The sequence below is a fragment of the Protopterus annectens genome, chromosome 2.part2 (genome assembly GCF_019279795.1).
Source record: "Protopterus annectens isolate FY-2018-M chromosome 2.part2, PAN1.0, whole genome shotgun sequence".
NCBI lineage: Eukaryota > Metazoa > Chordata > Ceratodontiformes > Protopteridae > Protopterus > Protopterus annectens.
In genome coordinates, this window is record NC_056730.1 from 902,195,572 (window position 1) to 902,221,081 (window position 25,510).

General features: G+C 38.8%; 1 protein-coding gene across 3 annotated transcripts in view; it reads left to right on the forward strand.

Annotated features, from left to right (window-relative positions):
- The window catches only part of LOC122795841 (spindle assembly abnormal protein 6 homolog), a 1,219,651-nt gene extending 1,209,326 nt beyond the window's left edge, over positions 1-10,325 (forward strand). For all 3 annotated transcript variants that reach the window (XM_044064218.1, XM_044064220.1, XM_044064219.1), the window contains one exon: positions 8,106-10,325. In XM_044064218.1, coding sequence (XP_043920153.1) covers positions 8,106-8,197 — 92 coding nt within the window. In that variant the 3' untranslated portion in view covers positions 8,198-10,325. The remainder of the gene's footprint in view (positions 1-8,105) is intronic.
- Positions 10,326-25,510: the final 15,185 nt, after the last annotated feature.

The following is a 25,510-nucleotide window of genomic DNA, read 5'->3' on the forward strand; positions in this document are numbered from 1 at the left end:
AACAGAAGTGTTAAATTGCAAAGAAGAAATGTGTTTATCTGTAATTTTGAATTTTTGCTGTCCAGCTGTAACACTTGTCTCATTACTGAGTATTCATCTGCCAGAAGCACGTTCTCTTTGGGACTTTCAACTTTTAGGAACTGAAAATAACATGTGAAAGTAGTGGTTAGATCTGAGAACCTTACTCCATCTGCTGGCATGAGACCAGCTTTGATGTTCTCAGAGATGTTCAAATGGCTGTGAAAATATAGTCAGAATGCAGAAAACAGAAGAATGGGTAAATTAAAGGTTATGAACTACTGTGACCTGTCCTCAAAGATTTAGTGTTATAATGAAAACTTTCACAACTGAATTTTCTGTGTGATCTAAAATTAGTATAAGTCATCACGCTGATGCTATAAATGATAGATTTGAAATAAGTAAGCTTTTGGTGCCTCAGGAATCGTATTCAAAATTCTTTAGATTAATGTTTCTTTGCGTCTCACTTTCTGATCAGGAAGTTCAAGCAGGGTCTTTTAAATGGCAGCATGTGCACATTTGTTTCATTTGCCTCATAGATAGGGCAGACTTTATCCCCTCTATCCTTGAATCTCCTGTTGCCCACAACCTATCCCTTGAGCTGTACTGTTATTCCATCAGTGGGAAGCTTATATTTCTCCGCACATCTTTCCCATGCTTAGTGCAAAAGCATTGCTAAGGCACATGTACTTGGCAGGATTGCACTCCATTGTTGCTACACCCGGTTATCCTACTTGGTGTTACCCAGGCAACGAATTATAGCCACCTCCATCCCCCAGGATGGGCATGTTGGTAATGGCCATTCACTACCAATCCTCCCTGGTCTGTGCCACAAGTTGAACATAGTTCATTTGGATCAAAATCTGGGCTTCATCCTTTTGCTCCATGGGGGTAGGCAATAATTTCCCATTTATTTTACTCAAAATATTTCTTAATGACACCAAGAGTTACCATTGGGTTCAATTACTCTTTTGCTTTATGTTATGTTATGTCATGCCATGTCTCTTGATTGAGGTAGTCAGCAGATCCAGTTTCAACCTAATTCAGCCACAGCACAAGAATTACAGTAGACTGAAAGCAAAGAATTTTTATAGTACAGTGGCAAAACTGTGGATACAGCAAAATTTTACAAAAAATAAGTAACACATGCACAAATTTTTTTGATTGTGTAGCAGAGTAATACGAGAAAATAGTATAATGTCAATAATATGTACATATGTACAGTAGTAGCAAAGGATGTTGTTTTGTAAACTGTGTGATTTGAAAATTGTAGTATAAATATTTTCTCTCAAGTTTGTGGAGAGGTGAAGAGTAGAGTGTTGGTAGACAAGATGGAAACAGTAGTTCAAGTAAGTAGCATTGTTTAGCAACAAAAAGATGAATGAATGGTAGTAGATGAGAGATTTGTTTAGTACTTGGATGTCTGAAGCAGGTTTAAGTTGCTTTTTTTTCTGTAACTCAGCTTAGATACAGTGGATATAAAACGTGTACACACCCGTTAAAATGCCAGGTTTTTGTAATATAAAAAATGAGACCACAATAAATCATTTCAAAGCTTTTCCCACCTTTAATGTGACCTATAACCTGTACAGTTTAATTGAAAAACAAATCTATTAGTTGAAAAAAATAAAAAATAAAAAAAGTACAATAAGCTGGTTGCATAAGTGTGCACAACACCCTTAAACTAATACTTTGTTGAAGCACCTTTTGACTTAATTACAGCATTCAGTCTTCTTGGGTACACACCTGCCATCAATTAAAGAGACTCTGATTAACCCCAAATAAAGTTCAGCTGTCCTAGTAGGATTTTCCTGACATTTGCTCAGTTGCCTGCTACAGCAAAAGCCATGGTTCGCAGAGAGCTTACAAAGCATCAGTCATTGTTGAAAGATCTCAGTCAGGAGAAGGATACAAAAAAATTTCCACAGCATTGGATATACCATGGAACACGCAAAGAACTGGACGTCCTTCCAAAATTGATGAAAAGACGAGACGAAAACTGGTCAAGGAGGCTGCCAAGAGACCTACAACAACACTGAAGGATCTGCAGGAATTTCTGACAAGTACTGGTTGTGTACTACGTGTGACAGTCTCCTGTATTCTTCATATGTCTGGACTTTGTGGTAGGGTTGCAAGACAGAAGCATTTTCTTACACAGAAAAACATCCAGGCCCAGCTAAAATTTGCAAAGCAGTACATCAAGTCTCCCAAAAGCATGTGGGAAAATGTGTTATGGTGTGATGAGACCAAGGTAGAACTTTTTGGCCACAAATCCAAAAGGTACATTTGGCGCAATAACAACACTTTGCATCACCAAAAGAACACCATCCCCATGGCGAAGTATGGTGGTGACAGTATCGTGCTTTGGAATTGCTTTTCTTCAGCTGGAACTGGGACTTTAGTCAAGGTGGAGGGAATTATAAACAGTTCCAAATACTAGTCACTTTTGACCCAAAACCTTCAGGTGTCTGTTGGGATAGATGAAGAGGAATTTCACCTTTCAGCACGACACTGACCCCAAGCATACATCCATATCAACAAAAGAATGGCTTCACCAGAAGAAAATTAAAGCTTTGGAATGGCCCAGCCAGAGCCTAGACCTAAATCCAATAGAAAATCTGTGGAGTAACCTGAAGAAGGCTTATGCACAAGAGATGCCCCCACAATCTTGACAGATTTGGAGTGCTTTTGCAAGGAAGAGTGGGGAAATATTGCCAAGTCAAGATGTGCCATGCTGATGGATTCCTACCCAAAAAGACTGAATGCTGTAATTAAATCAAAAGGTGCTTCAACAAAGTATTAGTTTAAGGGTGTGCACACTTATGCAACCAGCTTATTGTACGTTTTTTATTTTTTTATATTTTTTTCCCCTAACAGATTTGTTTGTATTTCAGTTGAATTGTACAGGTTATATGTCACATTAAAGGTTGGAAAAGTTTTGAAATGATTTATTGTGGTCTCATTTTTTTATATCACAAAAACCTGGCATTTTAACAGGGGTGTGTACATGTTTTATATCCACTGTATACAAGATACCACTGCTTTGCTTTGCATAGTATTTGACATGTCTCTGTCACTATAAGACTAATCATATGCAGTCTTTGGTTTTACAGTATGAATTTCTTCTATGTCTCACTTTTTACAAGCCACATTATCCAGAATATTAGAATTTATTTCAACTGAGTGATTTGAAACGGAATCTTGTATGCTTTATTTTCATTGACGTGTGTCAACAGCTGTTCTTTGTGGGTCACTGTTGCAGTCATAATTTATAGGGATCTCTGCCACTGGCAGAGTCAGGTCTTCCATCCTGACTGTCTGAGCTAAGAATCACTTCTCCATGACCAGACTAATAGCTTATGTCCAGATGTCTCCACCTACCTGGCCATCTTCAGTTCTTTATTGCCATGCAAGTGCTCAATTTGAGACAACTTGACATTGGTTAAGGCCTACAACTTAAGAGAATGAAGAGGTAAGTACTCTGTGGGGACCTGTTTTTTTTTGCGCATCTGATTTGAGTCTTGTGTTTGTATTTAGCAGATGCCCAGAAGTGGGCTTCCAGGCAAGAAAGAATGAGGTATGTCCACTGCTGGTAAAGTTAAGAATTTGTCCCTTCAAGTGACAAATTCCTCAAAAAGACTTCCATGTCCACCTCTCTTTCAGCCTTGGAGCAGAGGATGATGTAGCTGACTGCAATGTATGCCATGAGTTTTATCCAAAGGACCAGTAAGAGAATATAGTAAGCCTCCCCCCCCAGTCATACATGGTCACACAGAGACTCACAGATTCATAGATCCAAGACCCCTGAGTCCCATGACCCATTCACACCTTGCCAGTACCTTCCGTCAGGCTGCATCTCCTTTCTGCATGAGTGCCGTGCCAGTCAATCCTGGCGTAAGTTTGTGAATACCCATCCAGACATCTAAGTTGTGTTTAAAGGAATATAGTGAGTTACTTCTTAACATGCAGAGGAAGTTTATTCCAGAAATTTGGGATGCACTGTGTAATCAGTGTGTCCCTCCACCATGTGTTTAACTGTTGGTGAAGATTTAGGTGCCTGGTTCTAGTATTTGGCAGAGATATTGGACTTGCAGAGATACAGGAGGTCCTGAGCAATCAGTTCTGTAATAACGTGGCTGGCAAGACAGAGATCTCCCCTCTAATGTCCTTAAGTCACTGAGTAAAGGGATAGAAGCTTGCTGTCCTTTCTTGTTATCTCAGGCACTTTACGGCTGTGATTTTTGGTGAGGAACCATTGTGGCCTTTCAGTTGTTTCATATGTTTAGTGAGATCCATCCCAAATGGAGTGTTGCAGTCAATAACTGCCCTGATTAATTCTAAGTATAAAGTAGTGATTCTCTCTTTAGACTTTGATGATCCTTTCACAGTTAGCTGGGTTAAATAAAAGGATTTCATGGCGATCATTGTCACATGAAGGTCAAGAGAGGAGAAGCCATCTACCCAAGAAAATAGGCCCCCCAACTACATTATCAGTTTGTAGTGGTGTGTTGTTTGTACAGTATCATGGGAATGGTTATGTAACAAAAGTGTGATACTACACTTTTACCATTTAGTTTAAGCCCATTTTTAGTACACCAAGAGTTTACTAGGAAGAGTACATTCTGAAGGGTTTGGGTGTCTTAGGGTAACTTAACCTCCAATTTGCAGTAGTCTGCAAAATTGATAGCCAGAGGTCTTGCCTATCTGAAGATTTGAGAAGTAAATACCAAAAAGGAGAGGTCCCAACACTAAGTCCTAAGGGATACCACTGGTTGCTTTCATACTTTCTGATGAGGCATCTGCAGCTCTCACTGTGTGGACTCCTCCTTTCAGTCAGATTTAGGATTGCAATGGTCTTCCACGTGGTCTGCAGACAAAAGCATGTAACATGGACATCCACCTTAAAGTGAGAAGCACATCCACAAGGAGATGGACAAACCATGGAACTTTCGAGTCTAGTGGGGACCCACTGAGGCACTCAGCTGTCTGTCAGGTATCACGCATGCAACCACAGAAATCTCTGATATCTGTCACACCTGTGACCCCCTAGTACATTCCATCAGACTAAAGAGCAGATATTGCTCTCGTCAAATGTTTCCATTATGTCAGCTTCAGAATGCCATCTAATTATTAAACTAAGGAAGGACAAAATCATCACCGGTATTGTTAAGAAAGACATCTGCACTAAAGACAGAATTCAAGGATGCCCTTATAGAATTCCCAAATCTCTGCCTGGCAGCCATCCACCTAAGGCTCTGTAATTTGTACCTGTGGTGCCCCTTCTGCTTAAATGCAGCTTTTGTAAAGGTCTGGCCGCATAAGCCGTAGCCAGAATCCCTCACTGGATTCAACAAAGTTATCACAGAGTTTCCTTCATTTTGTCTGTAACCTTTAGCTGGAATAAGAAAAGTCTTCTGTATCTGGAGTTCCCCATCTTAATAGTAAGAGGGTAGTCTTCTCTGTGAGAGAATCACATTCATCTGATTCTGAAGAAGTGGACTACAGGACACAGCTTTCCTCCTCTCTGGGTTTTAAACCAGATGGTAAAGACACTTTGGCCTCTCATCCTTTGGTACTGTCTTAGTCATGGGTGAACACTTCAAGTGGAAGCCTCAGGAGGAAGCTTGAGATGGGCTCCCCATTCAGTGGCTATTTTCCCAGTCCAGAAAGTCCTCTTGGAGATTATTCAAATAGCATCTGTGGTGTTTGTTTCCTAGCCACCTGCTGACAAGAGGCCTGACAGATTATATATGGATCCAATGTCTGTTTTCATCTGATTCAACATGTGGGATGTTGGACCCAATACAGTCTGACCTCGGTGCCTTATGCTAGAGTATTGGATCCAAGAGCTCTGACTCCTCCCCTACTCGCAATTAACTTGGGTCTTGTTTGCCACTTGTCTAATCAGACACGTTTACTGAGAGGTCTTTCCTGTTTTCACAGTTAGTGAAGTTTTTTGAGCTTTCTTCCTCCCTTTAGCTTATAATTGAATTTTTTTGCATGCAATATTTAGTGTTACTGTTAGTTATTAGTAACAGGATTATGAAGCTAGTTTAGAGATTGTGTAGGCTTTTATACTTACCTATTTTTGTTCTTAGTGTTTTAGATTTTTACATATATGGAATATCTAGTGTTATTATTCTCTTACAGTTATAGATATAACCTTTTTACTAGTGTTCTAAGCCTTTCTTATATCGGAAAAGTCTACAGGTTCTTTGAATTTGTGTCACATCCAATAGCCCAATAACAACAAAAAGAGAGACCAAGGAATAATCCATAAGAGCTTTAAGCATAACATTATTGTGAAATCAATTTCACTGCTAAAAGTGGTTTAATGTGAAGTGTCAGAAATTAACTTTCTTCTGAATTATTACCTGGTGTCTGCTTTTGTTGCTGCTGGGCTATGAATGTGTTGCTGTTGGACTGTTGCTCATGCACACAATTTAACTGCCTTTGACATGCAGTTGTTTTGTGGATTATCTTTGAATTTGGGAACCTGTTAGTCGATTGTCAGCAGGTTCTCTGAATTTCAGCTGAAGTAACAGCACTAAAGTATTTTTTTTTTCAGGACTTGCCCCCCTGCAAAAAAAAAAATGCAAGTGCTATTGACCAGATTTTGTTGTAGCAGCTGGCATTCTCAGTATTTGCTGCCAGTCAATCAACACAAATCCTTCAAATGTGTAAGGGAATTAAATTCACAGCAGTAAACCAGCTAGAAAGTCCACATTTCATTGAACTACAGTGTATCTAGGCAGTTGTACAAATTTTTTTTGTGGTTTTTTTTTTTTGTTTTGTTTGATTGCTGAGGAAAGCATTATCTGATAAAAATGCTTTTCAAGTTGAATAACTTTTTCATCAGTCCAAAAGAAGCCCCATAACAATGTCAAAATGTCCTTCCTAAAAAAAGGATCTCCAGAGTGCTGATGATAAAATATAATGTATTTGAGTTGGGGGGTGGCTTAGCATGTTGTAGAAAAGAAGATTCTGATGGGTGTAATTGGCTGCCGCTCCATCCTTGTTTGTTCTCCTGCCTTATTTTTCTTGTGTGCTGGTTAGTTTCCAGATTCGTGTGACGTTTGATAGAATAAAGCAGCTAGCAAATGAATCTATGAAAACATTTTGCAAACTTTGTTTCTTTCATCAAAACATTGCTTTCATGAAATATTGTTGCCTTTATTAGGTTTTAATGAAAATTGCACTGATCTCTGTGATAGATGCAAAATTCACTGCAGTGTACAAGGAAAAACATGACAACTTGTAAACATAGATGCTAAAACTGTTAATGCTTGTTACTGCAATAAAGAATTGTTGTGGATTTCTAATCCTTTTAATATTCATTTTTTTGTATCTGTCTGTGCAGTATAGCAGCAAACTTTCAAACACATTAATGCATTTTCTTCCTTTTACTCCCACTGCAATACAAGAAAACACTACATGCATTTCAGTAATAAGTTTATGCCAGTGCTTGTTTCCAGCCTCTCAACAGTTGTGCTGTGGAGCTTACATACTAATCGAATGAAACCTGGAAAGCATCTGCACACAATAAAAAAAATCATTTTCCATCCAAGATTCTTGTTAGTTAATGCTGGTTTCCTATCCTTTTTTTTTTTTTGCATTTTACAGTCTACCGGGGTGAGTAAATAGTACAAGCAACCACGTCTGAGTTTGTCACGCATATTCTCCTCCACCAGAGGATATCATGTCAGCCAAACGTGGTTGTGTAGTTACCAACTATATTTTGTTAAAAAGTCAAATACTATGCAACTTAAAATTGCTTTATCTGATCTTTATTTGTACAGTTAATAGACTTGCTTAAATTACCATATTAGAAACTGTGTCTAAACCCTGTATACTCCTTTATTTGTGTTATGATTTGCACAGCTTTTATGTCACTCAGACATTTTCTTCTTTCTGATTTTGCTGTTTTCTGTAATCTATATGTTTGTCTTCTTGAATAAGGTCTGATGTAAACATTTTGTATCATTTCACCTGGTAATTCCATAGTAAGTTTGGTTGTTATATGAAGTGTTATACTACTGTACCAAAGTATGATATTTAGTAATCTTATGTATCTTGTTTTCTTCCAGTTACTACTAGACCCCTGCTGCCTAAACAAGGAAGCCAACAGGCAGTATCTGCTTACTTTCCAGGAGCACAGCCTAGACTTCCTGCATCCTGAAAATACCAAGCTTGCTGTCCAAAGGTTTCTTCACTGTAAACATGTATGGGTGGTGGTGATACATCTGTAAAATTTCCTTACTGGAACATTCAGTAATGTGAACAAAGAAAATATAATACTCCCTGAAATGAGGTGCTTGTAACTTCATCCTGAAATTAAACTGCCAAAGCCTCTGTCAATGATAAAATACACAATTTTACAGATGAGCTATCATGAACATGGAACATTTATACAGATATATTTTTGTAATTTATACCAAAGGTCTGCAGTGCAGTAATGATTTTTTTTTGTCAATTGGCATACTTGCTTGGGAAATGAAAAACCAAGGATTGATGAATATTATAATTGCATTGTATTTATTCTTTTCTGTGGAAAAGGAATTTAAAAGAAATAACTTGTATGAAAGAAAATTAACATGTCTTTGATTTTCTTTTCCACTCTGCTCTGTTTTTGGAAATATGTTTCAATTGTGTAAATTTTCCATAATTTTTATAATTCTAAATGTAAATATTTTTTCTAGAATGCAATGGGATGAACTTTTTTTCTGAGGCATTTTCTACAGGTATCAACTGTCTCTTACATTACATGATGCAAATTATGTATTTTTTTTATATTTTGAGCATTTCAATTTCAGTATTGCAGTTTTTATCCAGGTGCATGCATGTAATATAAATGTAGTCACATACATATATTTGGAATCCATTGCTATTTTTGTCAAGAAACATACTAAAAGTATGACATAAACAGTCATTCACTTCACCCTTATGTCATAATTGTTTATTACCTTTCAGAATTATCACTTTGTATTGTGTGTTAAAATGATCAATGCATTTTAATTAACATCACTAGACCATCTGTAGCAATTAAAGTACAGAAGAATTGATACTACTTTGTTTATATTGCTATGTAGACTGAAACAAGTATCCACAATATTTAGGATTTTCTTTTTCTGTCAGGGAATTCATCTTTCTTTCCCTTTGTTTTTGCTTTTACTCTTGGGTAAGAAACAACACAGAATTTTACTAGCAGTATTGTCATGTCAAAATATGAAGAAAGCACTTCATTTCCAAATTATTTCCCTTCCTCGAAGTGCAGCTCAGTTGTATTATCATTGTCATTTGCCACTGATATATACTTTTGGAGCGATTAATTTGAAAAGTACTTAAAGCAATAAGGCCTGATTGCTGCTGTGTTTTGCCAGTAGTAAAGCTGTTGATGTTTCAGATCTGTATAACTTGTTTGTGTAGCTGCGTTGTTTTCAGTATGCCTCCATTTTGAGTACATTTGTTTTAAATTGTTGAAATAATGTTGATAAAGTATTGGATCTGTAACAGCTAGTGGTGAATTTTTTCCCAGTACTGAGATTATTTATTTTCGAATAAGATGCTTTATGATATTTAATTCTTAAAGATGAGCTGAAAGAACCAGTCCTTATATTTCTTCCTTTTGCCATTTTTTTGCAATCCAAAAAATCTTGGATATTTTGGTTATGTACCCCAGAGTATTTTGTCACCCTGAACCTGCAGGGAACTGAATGAATTATTTTATTCACTACGCATATTTCTATTTGTCAGTATTATACATTGTATTGGAAGCATACCTTTCTTGGCATAAAGCAGTAAAATGCTTGATCCCATGTTTGCTCGCATTGTTTTATACTGCGTCTATGGATAACTGTTTAATGTTTGCTCTTTTCATGTTATGAAGAGGTAGAATTAAAAAACACCCCTGACTGTGAAAGAAGAGTGTTATATTTCGGTTGTTTTATGTTTTTGGAATCAAAAGCACCTCTTAAATTGTAATGCAGTGTCTCAGATGCTCTTTGCAACCCCATGATACTCTTCTTTCAAATCCTGATCACTTAAGGGTATGTCTTAAGATGTATATTATTAAAGCAATGAAGAGTAGGGCTGTGCCTAGACATTGTTTATTTTTGTAACAGTATAGCTCTTAAACAGCATAATGTGTGCTATGCTTTGTATGTGTCATGTACTGAAACTGTAAATGTATAAAATGTAACATATTTTGTATTTAAAAGTGTTGCATGTATATTGGACATTGTGAAAAAAGTATACGTACTTTTGAATTTTTTACTTTCAAGTCTTATTAAAGTGAAGTCTAAGAGCAATTGTGTATTGAAAATTATGAATATTCTGATGTTGATTTTATTTATTGTACAAGTATGTGACCTGCACCTCTACAGCCCTTTTTGCTCTTAATCTTGCAATAGAATTTGTTAAATGTAGACTACACAACAGCAGTATTAAGCAGTCGTATACTAGAGTGTGTATATATATATATATCTATATATATATATATATATATATATATATATATATATATATATATATATATATATATATACACACTAATAATTGTTAAGGCCTCCATATGAGCTTCATTAAGCAAATGCCTGAATGTTTATGCAAGGCCAAATCTGTACCAAGAAACAGTACCTGTGTAAAAAAAATATGCTTTTTGTTTAAAGAAACCATGGAACTAAGTGAAAAAACAAACAAACAATGGTATGCAGCCTTATGGTACTACAGAGACCTTTCTAGGCTGTTGGATCTACAGTCAAGAAGGAACTGGTACAATGTGCATGATGTGGAATTACACATTACTAGATGATCTCCGAGTCCTTGTAGTGTGCTTAATTGAAATGTGTTTTCCAAGGTACTGTACTAGTCATTGTGTTTTATTTTCTAGAGGACTGTACACAGGAGATGATTTGGTCTGTGGGTAATGGATAGCTACCCCCAGCTTCCTTAATGGTGAAGCGGTGATGTTACCTCCTGCACTTCCATGTTACAAAACTGCAGATTTTCTTCTGCAGCATTTCTGATCTTTGTTCATTGGGAGGAAGCAGTGATGACCAGGAGGGTATTCATAATGGTTAAGAGGAGAGTTCCTTTTTAAAACTGTACTACGACTGGCCAATTCAATCAACAGGTGCTCACACTTTAATAGGTGTGCAGTATGATAGAGATGTTTTTCTCTACGTTGTGAATATTGGTGATGAAAGCTATAGATAAGTCCAGCCAGAAACTGCCATGTGGGCCAGAGTTGTTCCTTGATACTTTTTGCATTTTAAGTCACATCTGTGTATCAAAATGTATTGCTTAATTTTAGTTTTTCTTTAACTTCAAGGTGCTTAGCAGAAGTAAATGAGCCAGATTATTGTTAAGAGATCTAACAAGCATAAGGGGAGAATTTCCAGATTCCCAAATAACAATGTTGTGTATGAAAAGCAATATGGTGCAAATGCCAAATGAGATAGTAAACAACAGGGAGTCCTGAAACTAGAGGAACTCCAGATTTTATAAAGTGAACTGGTGACTGCCCCATGATTTAGTGTCACATGAGAGTATCTATATTAGACATATAGTCAGCTAACCACTTCAGGGTGTTGGAGTTCAGTCCATATTTTGACACCTCTTTAACTAGAAGAGAGTGGTGCCACATGGTCAGAAGCATCAATCCATGTGGGTTGAATTTGTGAATCGGCTTGCTTCCATGCTGAGGTTCTGACTGTTTGTGGGGGCTGTTCATATTTCATTTGTAAAATAATCCTTTCCTGAAACCACACTGCTGGCTAGACCAGGCTGTAGTCTTCAATGTGTGCCTTCAGTTGCATGGCAACTGCATGGGTATTATAGCCAGTAATTAGAGGAGAATAAACTGGTTGTTGTGAGTATAGTTCTCTATGGTAAAATTTTCCACAGCTGAATTCTACACTTGTACAGCACAAGATGCTTATAACAAACTTCTGTGGGACAGCAGCAAAGGTGTTGAATACCTGCAATTTATGCAGGCTTATTTTCCCTGATTCCCTTTTTATACCTCTGTGGTAACGCAGTAATGAGACTGCATTAAGATACACTGAAAAGAGCTCTGTTGTGTAAAGTAATGTCGCTAAGTTTTCAGACTGTTATCAGTCAGGAAGTCCATCAGGCAACCCTGTAGAATTTTTCGTAACTGCCCACAGAAATACAACTCTGGCTAACAGAGTACAGTTACTTAGCTGCTACTAGATCTACATTTGTTCAAGGACACTATTTTTCTACTGACTTACTCCTACCAGGTATGCACTATCTTCACGAGACCCACAATGTATTTTTTATACTGATTAGAAAGAATTTGATCATGACACTGGAAAATTCCACTACAGTGTTTTGTTGTAGCAGAAAAAGGGGGTTGATTTGTTTTTGTGATATTAATAGGAAGAAGTTGTAAATATTTAAAATGTATACAGTCTGTAAATACATTTATTTTTATAACAATAGAGTACCCCTACAGTGGTTTCAGTAAAGGGCTCAGTATCGTTTTTCATCTAACTGAACTAGCAATAGCTCTTCCAACTGGTATTTCGGATCAACATCTCATCTGAAGGATGGAAAATTGCATCCACAATCTTGTAGCACTAATCTGAGTTCCAGGAAGAGATTGTAGACCTCATCAAGTGGTCTATAAAAAGCACTATTTCCAGGAAGAGATTGTATACTTAAGCAAATGGTCTATAAGGCATTAACACCAGCTCTTCTGATGTACTTGTCCCTGTGGTTTATTCAATAAATTCCTTTTTGTTTCACCTGCGCTTCTTCCCTGATAGCCCTAATCATTTCCCATCCCACCTTCCCATTATAGCAATTTCCTTTTCTCTTCATCTATAAATAAATGCTAAAGTCAAATTAATCTTCACTCTCACCACATATCCAGCCTTCTCATATTTCCCTTTTCAAGCCCCCCAGCATCCAGCCATGTCTCCTGCATTCTACATTATATCTGAGCAGTGTTTCTGGCCCATAACTCATTCCTATAGCTGTCTCTCCAGGGGTTCCTTGCCTTTTCTGCTGACATTTGCAGTTCAGGTCCCTCCACAAATCATTTGCACTATCTGGCTGTAAGCAAACAAAATGGAACAGCAACCACTTAAGCCATCTATTTAAACAATAGAACAATCGGACACAATGCAATAACTGTCATCAAACAATGGCCACTTTACCATCAGATGCTATTAGTGGTTGATTATTGGGGAAATTACCACTTTGCTCAGCTTGACTTTTGCAAATGCACATTAACTGTAAATCCAGTTTAATGATTGGCTGACCATGTCAAGCAGAAGGAGTCCGTCACTTATCCACTGACTGCTTTAATTCACACCAATTGCTACCACTTTGTTACATACATCTCAGATGTAAGAGTGTGATGAAATGAATTGGTGAGAACAATGGCCTCAGTTGTATATTTAAACATATTTCTGTCGGACCCCAATAACATCATCAATGACTGCTTTAACCTCAACTGGAAAATACTTTGCTTGCATTCACATAGTCACAGTCTTCCAAGGTACCTGATATTAAACTCTGTCAAGCTATTTCAAAGTCCAGATAAAAATAACTCAGTTTATTTGCTCTCTGTAGCTGCACAGAATTTGATGTTGGTAACATTACTGGCACCATAACTTCCACAGCTAGTGAAAGCCAGTAAATTGCGTTATGCAGACTGTCGTCCAACAGTAGCAAAGTATCAGTTTTCACGCACACACACACACACACACACACACACACACACACACACACACACACACACAATGTGACACTGATCTCCAATGAAAGCAGCAATACTTGATGATAAATAGAAACCAATATTAGGAATTAACTCTGCTAAGTTAGTGCAGTTCTTGCAATTTTCTTCCTATGTGATGAAGCAGGTAGTCCTGCTTTCCCGTACGATGTACAACTGAAGCATATAGATGCAGTTCCAGGTGAAATGGGCAGTTTTTAGAGTCCTAAAATGGAACTATTTCTAAGTGTGAGTTCTTTTGCCATCAACTTTGTGCAATGCATGCACCTTAGGTGTTTAATTGAATTCAAATAAAAAAGTAATGGCCACAGCAATATATATTAACTTGTTTCACATAAATGTATGCTAGCCCTATAGAGCCAATTCAGTGATTAACTGATAGCGTGTGTTGGTCAGTCTCTTATCCAAAGAGTCTGAATGCCTTCTCACAACTCAGTTATAGCTTCCTTATTGACTCTGTGCATTTGTTGACCATTCATGTTTGACTACGATTAAAGATTGTTTCAAATGCAAACTAATCATGTTGCAAAGCCAAATTAGTGACTAGTCTACATTTAACTGCTTGAATTTAACAACGCTAGGGTCGAACTATCTCACCAGTTGCAGTCATTTCCATACTGTTCAGATATCTTGTGGTTGTGAACAAATAAAAAAAATATTCATAGCCACATGTTTACATTTATGTCTAACCTTCCTTGCCTGTAGCATTAAGCCTTTACATTTTGACAAACACAAGCACGCACACTCTGACAAGCTGAAAGTGTCGTCTTCTTTTGGCTGCTCCTGTTAGGGGTCGTCACAGCGCATCAACTGTTTCCATTTCTTCCTGTCCTCTGCATCTTGCTCTGTCACACCATCCACCTGATGTCCTCTCTCACCACATCCATAAACCTTATCTTAGGCCTTCCTCTTTTCCTGTTACCTGGCAGCTTCATCCTTAGCACCTTTTTCCAATATACTCTCCATCCCTACTCAGGACATGTCCAAACCAAAGTAATCTTGCCTCTCTGGTTTGTCTCCAAACCTTCCAACCTGGGCTGACCCTCTAATATACTTATTCCTAATCCCCTCCATCCTCGTCACACCCAGTGCAAATCTTAACATCTTCAACTCTGCCACGTAAAGCTCTGACTCCTGCCTTTTTGTCAATGCCACTGGCTCCAACCCATATAACATAGCTGGTCTCACTACCCTCTTGTAGACCTTCCCTTTCGCTCTTACTGGTACTTGTCTGTCACAAATCACTTCTGACACTCTTCTCCACCCACTCCATCCTGCCTGTACTCTCTTCTTCACCTCTCTTCCACACTCACCATTACTCTGAACTGTTGATCCCAAGTATTTAAACTCATCCACCTTCGCCACCTCTACTCCCTGAATCTTCGCCATTCTTCTATCCTCCCTCTCATTCACACACACATATTCTTAGTCCTGCTGACCTTCATTCCTCTTCTCTCTAGAGCATATCCACCTCTCCAGGGTCTCCTCCACCTGTTCCCTACTCTTACTATAGATCACAATGTAATCTACAAACATATAGTCCACTGGGACTCCTGTCTGATCTCATCTGTCAACCTGTCCATCACCATTGCAAATTAGAAAGGGCTCAGAGCTGATCCTCGATGTAGTCCCACCTCCACCTTAAACACATCCGTCACTCCCACCGCAGACCTCACCTCTGTCACACTACCCTCGTACATATCCTGTACCACCCTTACATACTTCTCTGACACTCACGATTTCCTCATACAATACAACTCCTCTCTAGGCACCCTGTCATATGCTTTCTCTAAGTCCACAAAGACACAGTGCAACTCCTTCTGACCTTCTCTGTACTTATCCATCAATACTCTCAGAGCAAACATTGCATCTGTAGTGCTCTTTCCTGGCATGGAACCATACTGCTGATCACTAATCATCACCTCCCTTCTTAACCTAGCTTCCACTACTCTTTCCCATAACTTCATGCTGTGACTGATCAATTTAAACCCTCTGTAGTTACTACAGCTCTGCACATCACCCTTATTCTTAAAAATCGGTACCAAAACAGTTTTTCTCCATTCCTCAGGCATCCTGTCACTTTCCAAGATTTCATTAAACAATCTAGTTAAAAACTCCACTGCCATTTCACCTAAACACCTCCATGCTTCCACGGGTATGTCATCTGGACCAACAGCCTTTCCATTCTTCATCCTCTTCATAGCTATCCTTACTTCCTCCTTGCTAATCCACTGCACTTCATGATTCACTATCTGCACATAATGCAACCTTCTCTCCCTCTCATTCTCTTCATTCATCAGCCCCTCAAACCAACTGCTGAACACACTCTCCTCACATGTGAGTACGTTTCCCTCATTATCCTTTATCACCCTTACCTGCTGCACATCTTTACTAGCATGGTCCCTCTGTCTAGCCAATTGGTACAGGTCCTTTTCTCCTTCCTTAGTGTCCAACCTTTCATACAACTCTTCATACGCCTTATCCTTAGCCACCTCTCTGTCTGCCATGCACCTCATCTCCTTATACTCTTGTCTACTTTCTTCATCTCACTGACAATCCCACTTCTTCTTCGCCAACCTCTTTCCCTGTATACTATCCTGTACTACTTCATTCCACCACCAGATGATCTTGTTCTCCTTCCTCTTTCCAGATGTCACACCAAGCACCTTTCTAGCCAGCTCTCTTACTAGCTCTGCTGTAGTTACCCAGCTATTTGGCAACTCTTCACTGCCGCCCAGTGCCTGTCTTAACTCTTCCCTGAACTCCACCTCACAGTAACCCTTTTTCAATTTCCACCATTTGATCCTTGGTGCTGCCCTCACACTCATCCTCCTCTGCTTGATCACCAGTGCCATCCTACAAATCACCATCCTATGCTGCCTAACTACACTTTCCCCTGCCATCACTTTACAGTCTCCAATCTCATTGAGACTGGCCCTTCTACATAAGATATAATCCACCTGTGTGCATCTTCTTCCACTCTTGTATGTCACCCTATGCTCCTCCCTGTTGTTAAAGTATGTAGTCATCACAGCCATGTCCATCCTTTTCGCAAAATTCACTACCATCTGACCTTCTGCATTCCTTTGCTTAACACCATACCTACCCATCACTTCCTCATCCCATCTGTTCCCTTCACCAACATGCCCATTGAAATCTGCTCCAATCATCAGTCTCTCACCCTTGGGTACAGTCATCACCACTTCATCCAACTCACTCCATAATGTTTCTTTTTTATCCATCACACACTCAACTTGTGGAGCATATGCACTAACAACATTCATCATTACACCATCAATTTCCAGCTTCATAAACATCACTCTATCCGACATTCTTTTCACCTCCAAAACACTCTTGGCATACTCTTCCTTCAGGATAACACCTACGCCATTTCTCCTCCCATCCACACCATGATAAATTACTTGCATCCATATCCCCACTTTCAACCCTGTTACTTTGTAAACTCATACAGGCTTTTTGTAATCACCCTTTCACAACTAGAAATGCATTTACAGGAAGTATTCTATTTGCTGGGTTATACCGGCTTCTGGGCTGCATTCTACTCTCCTAAGAAACCAAAGGTGCAATAGAAACTTGGAGGCAGCCAGTCCAGATTTCTTTCTAGTTTTACTATGAATAGCCAAACTGAGCAATATTGTCCAAAATACAGAAGGGTATACAAGTTAATTATAAGCATTTTGCAGGGGACACCATACTCCCCTGCACCTTCCTACATGCACACATCATCTTCTTTCGGCTTTTCCCGGTTAGGGGTCACCACAGCGGATCACCTGTCCGCTCATGATTGGCAGTGGAGTTTTACGGTGTTGAGTTGCCAGCCTGGTGGCCAACCTTCCACAGAAGGCACACACACTCACACCTAGGGCCAATTTAGAGTGTCCAATCCACCTACAGCATGTCTTTGGGATGTGGGAGGAAACTGGAGCACCCGGAGGAAACCCACGCGACCACAGGAAAGACATGCAGACTCCGCACAGAAGGCACCTTAGTCAAGGATCGAACCAGAGAACTTCTTGCTGTCAGGCAGCAACACTAACCGCTGCACCACCATGGCCACCCTTCCTACATACACACATACATGCACCAAATACATGGTCACACTAATTCGAAGGGAGAAATATCCCAAAAGAAGGGAGTTATTGCCAGTGCAGACTTCAAATTCAATGTTGAAATGACTTTCTATGGAAAACAGAGATTGCCATTATATTGTCTTTTTCTTTCACCTCTGCCACCTGTAGAGGTGTCGTGCAGACTACTGTCCATTTAACCACTGCAACTCAAACCCAGAAATGGACCAGAAATATTTTTGTGACTTTTGCAATCAAAAGGTCTTATACCATTACTTTTCTCCAACTACTTTACAATCAAAAGATCTTATAGCTTTAGTTTTCTCCAACTACTTTTCTAAAACACAACTCAGTAACTACACTTGTAAAGTACTATTAGAGTCTGTCCTAGTTTTCCTGATTCTCTGTTGCCACCTTCACCGAGGTTGTCAGTCAACTGCTACGTATGCTTCATGGTACCATACCCAATACAGAACAGACACAGCCTGTGCCTAGTAGTGCTAATTTGTTAAATGGAAAAAAGTCCACAGAAATGAACTGCAGGTGTTTTATGAGTATAATTAGGTTGGAATGAGAAAACAGCTAAAAAATGCTGTGCTTACTAGCTTTTAGCTAAAATTCCTGAAACTAGTAACATCTGGGAAATTGTGTGGCCCTCTCACATACTAGAAAAAGGATTTGCTACATGGACTGTGTCAGTCCAGTTTAAATTATAGCATGTGAGAACCCTGCACATACTGTGAGCTGATGGACACCACTTTGGCATATTTGTTTTCCTTGTGATCCTCACCTTTTGTTCAAGTATAGCTTTTAAATGACATTTTATCCTTTCCCTAATATAGATGTGGGCATTTCAGTCTTTCCTTGAAGGTTAAAGTCTTCCATAACTGTGTATTTGTTTCACCAGTTTAACCCATCCTCACCTGCCTCTATTTATCATCTGTACTAGAATGAGGTGGCTTTTAAAACATGGCTAGGCACTGAAGCAAACAATCCCTAGGATTCAATGAACTCCACTATTCTTGCACAGAGTTGTTCATATCCATGTAGTACAACAACGTGCCTTGCGTATTCATGAAGGCATGCTTCTGTTCAACTTATACGGACATGAACTGTGAATGAGTGCAGGGGGTGTGTTCAAGTAGTGCACTGACATTGTCCACACCCCCTGCACTCAAAGTGCTGCACAGCATTTTCTAATAGGGATTTGGCATAATATTAGAAAATTACTCTTATATTATGCCAGTATTTCAGTGTCCGCGGACACTGAAATTAAATAAATGACCATTTCAGTGTACACAGACACTGAAATAAACACATCAGAAAAGTAATGCAGGGGATGTGTGTGAGCTTCTGTGACACACCCCCTGTATTGTAAAAGTGCCATATGACATCTCCGCAACCTGCTAAAGCAGGAAATGTGTGCAATTGCACAAATAATCCCTCCAAAGTGATAGACATATATATTGCCCCACAAACTTAGAAAGTTGATAGAAAACAAGTCATGCATTAGCATGAATAAAAGGATAGAGGTCTGAAAGCAAATGTATGCCAATATTCCCTAACAGCAGTCCATGTGGACAAGGGCACAAATAATGGGGGGAAAAGGCTATAAAACAGGGACACCTCTGAAAAATTGCCCTCACACACTTAGAAAGTTTATAGAAAACAGGATATGTATTAGGAGTCCCTGAAGAATAGAAACCTGAAAGCCGAATGAATGCTATTGTTTCCCAATTGCAGTCCTTAATAACTTGTCAGAACACCACAAAACTCACTTATATAACATAATATAATAATATATATATTTTGTTCTAGGGTAAGGAATGTTTAAGCATAGCTAAACAGGTGTGCACGTTATGGCCCACTGCTTACCATAGCTTAAACATCCCATAGGAGATGACTACAAATAAACAGGTGAAATTTCCAAGCTGAGATTGTGTAGTGGTTAGAGTCCTGGCTTTACATGCAGGTTTTCATGGTTCAAGTACCAAGACAGGCAACTTATTTTTCTATGGGAAAGTAGTGTTAAAAACTATTTTTGTAAACTTAAATTATGTAGCAACTGTTTTTTTTATAAACCAGGGTAGTGTAGCTGGTGTACAATGTAAGTGTGAGTGCATATAACATGTGAAACCACCCATGTACACAAGTGCCCCATACAGTATAGTCACACCACTTGCCAATGTAAGGAAAACACATAGAGGGATGTCATGTAAAGTATATGATATAAACTTAATAAAGGAAACCAGTCCCCTGATATATTTAAAAACTTAAAAGTGAGCAATGGTTAGCAATCCTCACCTATGCTTAGCAAGTATAACCATTGCTAAGACGTGATTGCCAAGCAACATGTAGTCACCAAAATTGCTGAAAACAGCCACCAAAGACAAAATACACCAAACTATACAGCAACGGAAATAGCAGCATGGACTGAAAATAAATACAAATTTTATTGTGATTTAATTTTTAGTGTTATAGCCAAACCCTATGGGGGTGGGGGGGACAAACCATAGTTTCCAGAGGAGATTATTAAATATGGAATCTAAATATATTATTCCTTTCAATATTCTATCCTAATGGCATGAATTTGGAAATATGAATAGTATTTGTGGATGTTTAATAGGAATTATTGTGCTATTTACTATTAGTGTACAAGTATTTAATATGTAATTAATACAGATAGAAGTGCTTTGTAGAAATTTTGTAAATGTGGCTTTAAATTTTTGAAGCAATGTTAATTGATTTCAATTAATGAAATGTTAGGTGGTTCTTATAGGCTTGTTTTTGAGAATGTGAATTATTCCATTTGAAGGTGAAGGCCGAGGTACCAGAATCACAATAAATTTTTTATTTATTTTCAGTCCGTGCTGCTATTTCCGTTGCTGTATAGTTTGGTGTATAAGCAACATGTAGCTCAGGTAAATGGATTTGCATACAGTTAAAAATTGCTCAACAACTTCTCCTTTAAGCAGTGTTAAAACCGGCTCAGTGGATTTGTGCACTGCTTAGCAGAGCTTAACCTTTTCAAAATGGTCCAATAACAACAAAGGGTGGGGATATTGCACTATTTAAATGGGGCAGGTGGGAATACAGCCATAATCTGTTATAGTTCATTTGTGCAGATACAATGGCTGGCATTGGAGAGGGAGCGCACTTCCTGGTGCAACACTGGAGCATTTGAGGGTCCAGGGTCATGGCTGGACTCCTAGTAAAAAAAAAAAAAAAAAAAAAACATGAAGAGAGAATGCTGCAGGGACAGTACCAGGGCTCCCAATACAAAGTGGAGGCTTGGGACCACCTCACATGTGACCTCACCAGTGCTACTGGCATCCCAAGACTGGTGAGCATGTATGGCACCACTATGCCGACCTAAAGTAGAGGAAGAGGGATCTTTTGGACCAGTGGATCCAAGATGGATGGGCCCAGAATGCTCCAGTAGTGTGTAAGTATCACTATCAAGAAGTTTGTAGCAGATGCTATCCTGAGAATGTGATAGACAGATATGCATAATGTGTTTTTCTCCCCTACAGCTGGAGCAGAGAGGGCTATGAACATTGAAGCCCATGGTGACAGACTGCTGAGGCTGCACTGAAAGGCTGGTGAGTACAAATCTATTTTGCAGTATATAGTCCAAATAGCTAAGAAGGAGTCCATTGCATACTGCTAGTAGGTATACTCTTACTGTGTGAACTGAATAAATATAAAAGTTTGACTGATATTGATGTGAAATTTAAAAAAATGTATTTATTCTGGTAAGTTGTTGTAGACCTGTATACTGCACTAATCTCTGAACCCTGAACAGTAATGTGTAAAGTATAAAGCTGTGTTCCATGCAGCGTTGCTTTGTGTTAACCGTTGCTTTCCAGATTGTAGGTAATCCAAAGGATTAATGCACACTACAGTAATTATCTGTCATGCATGAATCACAGGATTTGAAGTTCAGATTCCCTAACCAAGAGACTATTAGGCAGAAACGAGGAACAGCAGTTCCCAAGTAGCTCATTGTGATGAGAAATAGTTTAGTTGTTAATTTTGCACACCCAGACACGGTTTGAATCCAGGGATTGGTACTAAGATGTGTGCAAATCTACATACAAGGAATCTGGATTAAATGTAAAAACAGGTAGTGGTAACATACATTTGCCCACAGGTTTTACAGGTAAGAAAATGTTGCTAGTATCCGTATGAAGGGTATACTAATAAACTGTGTACAACTGGTTAATTGACACACCACATGCCTGCAAATGATAGCAGGATACATGGGCGCCAAAACCATAGAGTGCGGGGGAGGGGAGCCCCCCACTTTTACAGATCATCCATACATCTGCTCTTTCGTTTTCCGCGCCACAATGATGTCAGCGCATGCATTTCTGGTTGTATTGTGAGCAGGAACACATATTTATTCAAAGCTGTGCTGGATTAGCGTCTGGAAGCCTCTAATGCAGAAACACTGCATCTGAACTGATTTATTTGCAGAGTGGAAGTGGGTTAGTGTCTGGAAGCTTGTAATGGAGCGAGTTAATTGCATAGTGGAAGGCGGGTTAGTGTCTGGAAGCCTGTAATGGAGCAATTTAATTGCAAAGTGGAGCAGGAACAGAAGCTGAATGCTACCGAAGGATGTAGTCTGTTGTAGAGTGAGTACACTGTATATTGTTGTAGTGTGTGTGTGTGTGTGTGTGTGTGTGTGTGAGAGTGAGTCTGTAGCTGAATGCTTACCTGGAGGATGGAGTCTGTTATAGAGTGAATACACTGTATATTGTTGCAGTGTGTGTGTGTGTCTGTTGTAGAGTGAGTACACTGTATATTATTGCTGTGTGTGTATGAGAAAATGCCCCCAGCAGGATACATCTGGTGGCTATAGAGGTACTCAGGCTCAAACCCTGTAACATGGGTACAGGTAAAAAGAGCCTAAAGTCCCTAGCCACCATCACTTGTGAAGGACTGGTAAAACAAAACCTTTTATTCAAGCAATTTTCTAAGGTTATAAAATCAGTATTTTAAATGTGTCTCTAAACCTTTTATTCTAGCAATTTTCTAAGATTATAAAGTCAGTTTTGAAATGTGTCCCTATTTTGGGGCTGTATTCCCCCATTATTGGCTTTGTTCTGTATTTTTGTGCAAAGAGGTTGAGAGCTATGGTGAGAAGTGAGAACTGAATTCACTAAATGATATGATAGCCATTTAAGTTTGTCTCCCTGTCTTTCAAGAAACTGCTGGTTTAGCTTAGTGGTATGTTGCTCTGACTGTAGTGCACAAGGTTCTGGGTTCAAGACTTTGCAGTGAAATGCATGGTGATAACATTTTATGCAAGCAACTTTCCAAAATTATACACGCAATGTTTAAAATGTGTCCCTGATTTTTGGCCTTTTGCCACCCCTCCCAATTGAAAATAAGTTCAAGAAGCTGTGCAACGTGCCTATGGCTTACACTCTACTGTGATTCTGTATTTATATATTGTGTGTAGAAGTAGACTGTTATCGTAGAAATGTTCTGAATAGGGCAGTTTTGTCATCATTTGGTGCATGCATTTTGCTTCATTGCCTACTGGAAAAATGTTCAAACAATAAATTTAAAATACAGTTGTGTGTGGAAGTAGACCTTTATGATGGAAATGTTCTGAATAGGGCAGTTTTGTTATTACTGGTTAATGCATTTTTGTTTCATTGCCTACTGGAAAAATGTTTAAACAACAAATTTAAAATGCACTCTAACTTGTCTAACAAGTATGCTGCATTGTACAATGAATATAATAATCAGGAAGGTGAATCAAGGAATGCATACATGTATGCATGACCCTAAAATGTGTTTGAAAACAGCCCAGAGGAAAGTGAAAGGCTCAAAATCATGGGCAAATTTTAAGCTTTATTCTTGTTACCAAAGCAATGGATGAAGGTAAAACAGTTCACACCACATTACCTTGACCTGGCTAAGCCTTTTGACACAATCCCCTACTCAGGTGTAGTACAAAAGATGAATAATGTAGGAGGAAACACATCACCAGCTGCATTGCCAACTTGGCTCACAAGATGCAGGTGATCAAAACAGGGGAAGAGACCAGTCACCAATGGAGTCCCCCATGGTTCGGTGCTGAAACTTTTTGTTTAGCGTATACATCTCAAAAGTGAAAGAAAATACCAAAGAGCATTTGCCAGCTAAGATTGAGATGACTGCAAGCTAGGGGAAGTTATTGAATCTCCAAATAACTTAACCATCATACAGGAAGGTTTGTCCCAAATAATAACTGGTGTCAAAATCATGACAATGCCCTCTGACAATTGATCTAATTGTTTGGCATTTGGGAATTTGTGTGTACAGTGACCTGACTTTTGCCCAACATGTGCCCAGAATCATAAGAAAGCCTTTCTATATTGCACAGCTTATAAACAAATTGATTGTGACTAGATCTAGAGATGTTGTTGTCCCCCTTTAGAAAGCTCTCATTATGTCGATCATTTTGTATAATGCCCACTTTGTCCAGTCCCATGCAACAATTGGAATACCTTCAGAGATACCTTACTAAAAGGATACAAGTCCTAAAGAATAGGCCTTGCATGGACCACCTCAAAGATTTATTACTATACTCAGTATCCTACAGAGTGCTTAGAGGTGACATGTCTGGCATACAAAGCATCCTCCGACATAATACAGATGGACCTACTAAACATCAGCAAGGCAAATGGCATCAGAAATACTCAGTCCAGGTATCTAAACTGATTGTTGTGGAGAGATGGATATATATCACAGAGGCTACCACTGTTCTGGAGCAGACTATCCATAAAAATAAAGCAAAGCTCACCCATCCATATTCAAATACAACTTGGATCTAAGGATGGGTAATAGAAAATGTACTCCAGGATTTCCCTCATGCCATTAATGGATAGAGGCAGTTCCTAAATGCTGCATCCGTTACATGGCCCACTCAAATTATCTATGGTATGATCACAGTTGTTCTCATTAGGGCTAATATACAATTATCGGCCATGGGGATAGCTAAGACCAATCAGAAAATGTTAATTCAAGCACCAAAAGGGAATGTTCTAAGCTTAAAATGTCCTCCAAGCGAACCTATGCTGTGGTAGCAAGTAGTTATAAAACAATTTCCCTTTTTAGTTCACTAAGTGCCCCTGTCACCCTCTGACCCCCAATATTTAACAGCTTCTGGCACCTATGGCAGTATAAGTACATACAATATGCACTCTTCCCAAATCATACTTCTCAACTGTACAGATATTCACTGAATGTTCAGATATTTGTCAAAGAGTTTCGGTCTGTTTTACATAAAGTAGTGGTGCCATGGCAAATCAGTGGAAATCATTATAGACTGAACTTAGAAAATAATGATAGACATTAGTGTCAAACATATCCTTCAGAAAAGCCATGCTAATGCAAAACCTGTTATGCTGTCAACCTTTTAAGTTTGTAAGAGCAATATCTAAAAATTGTCCATATTTTTGGCCCTGTGTCCCACTCTCATGTATGGCTTTGTCCAGATGTCATGCTCTAAGAGGTTGAGAGTTATGTTCCCGATACACGTCTCTCAAGTATCATGCTGTCACAGCTAGTGGTCACTGCTGCAAGTAATCCTGGACACAGATAGGAAACCAGTTGACGTATGTCAGTAGCACATACACAGCAG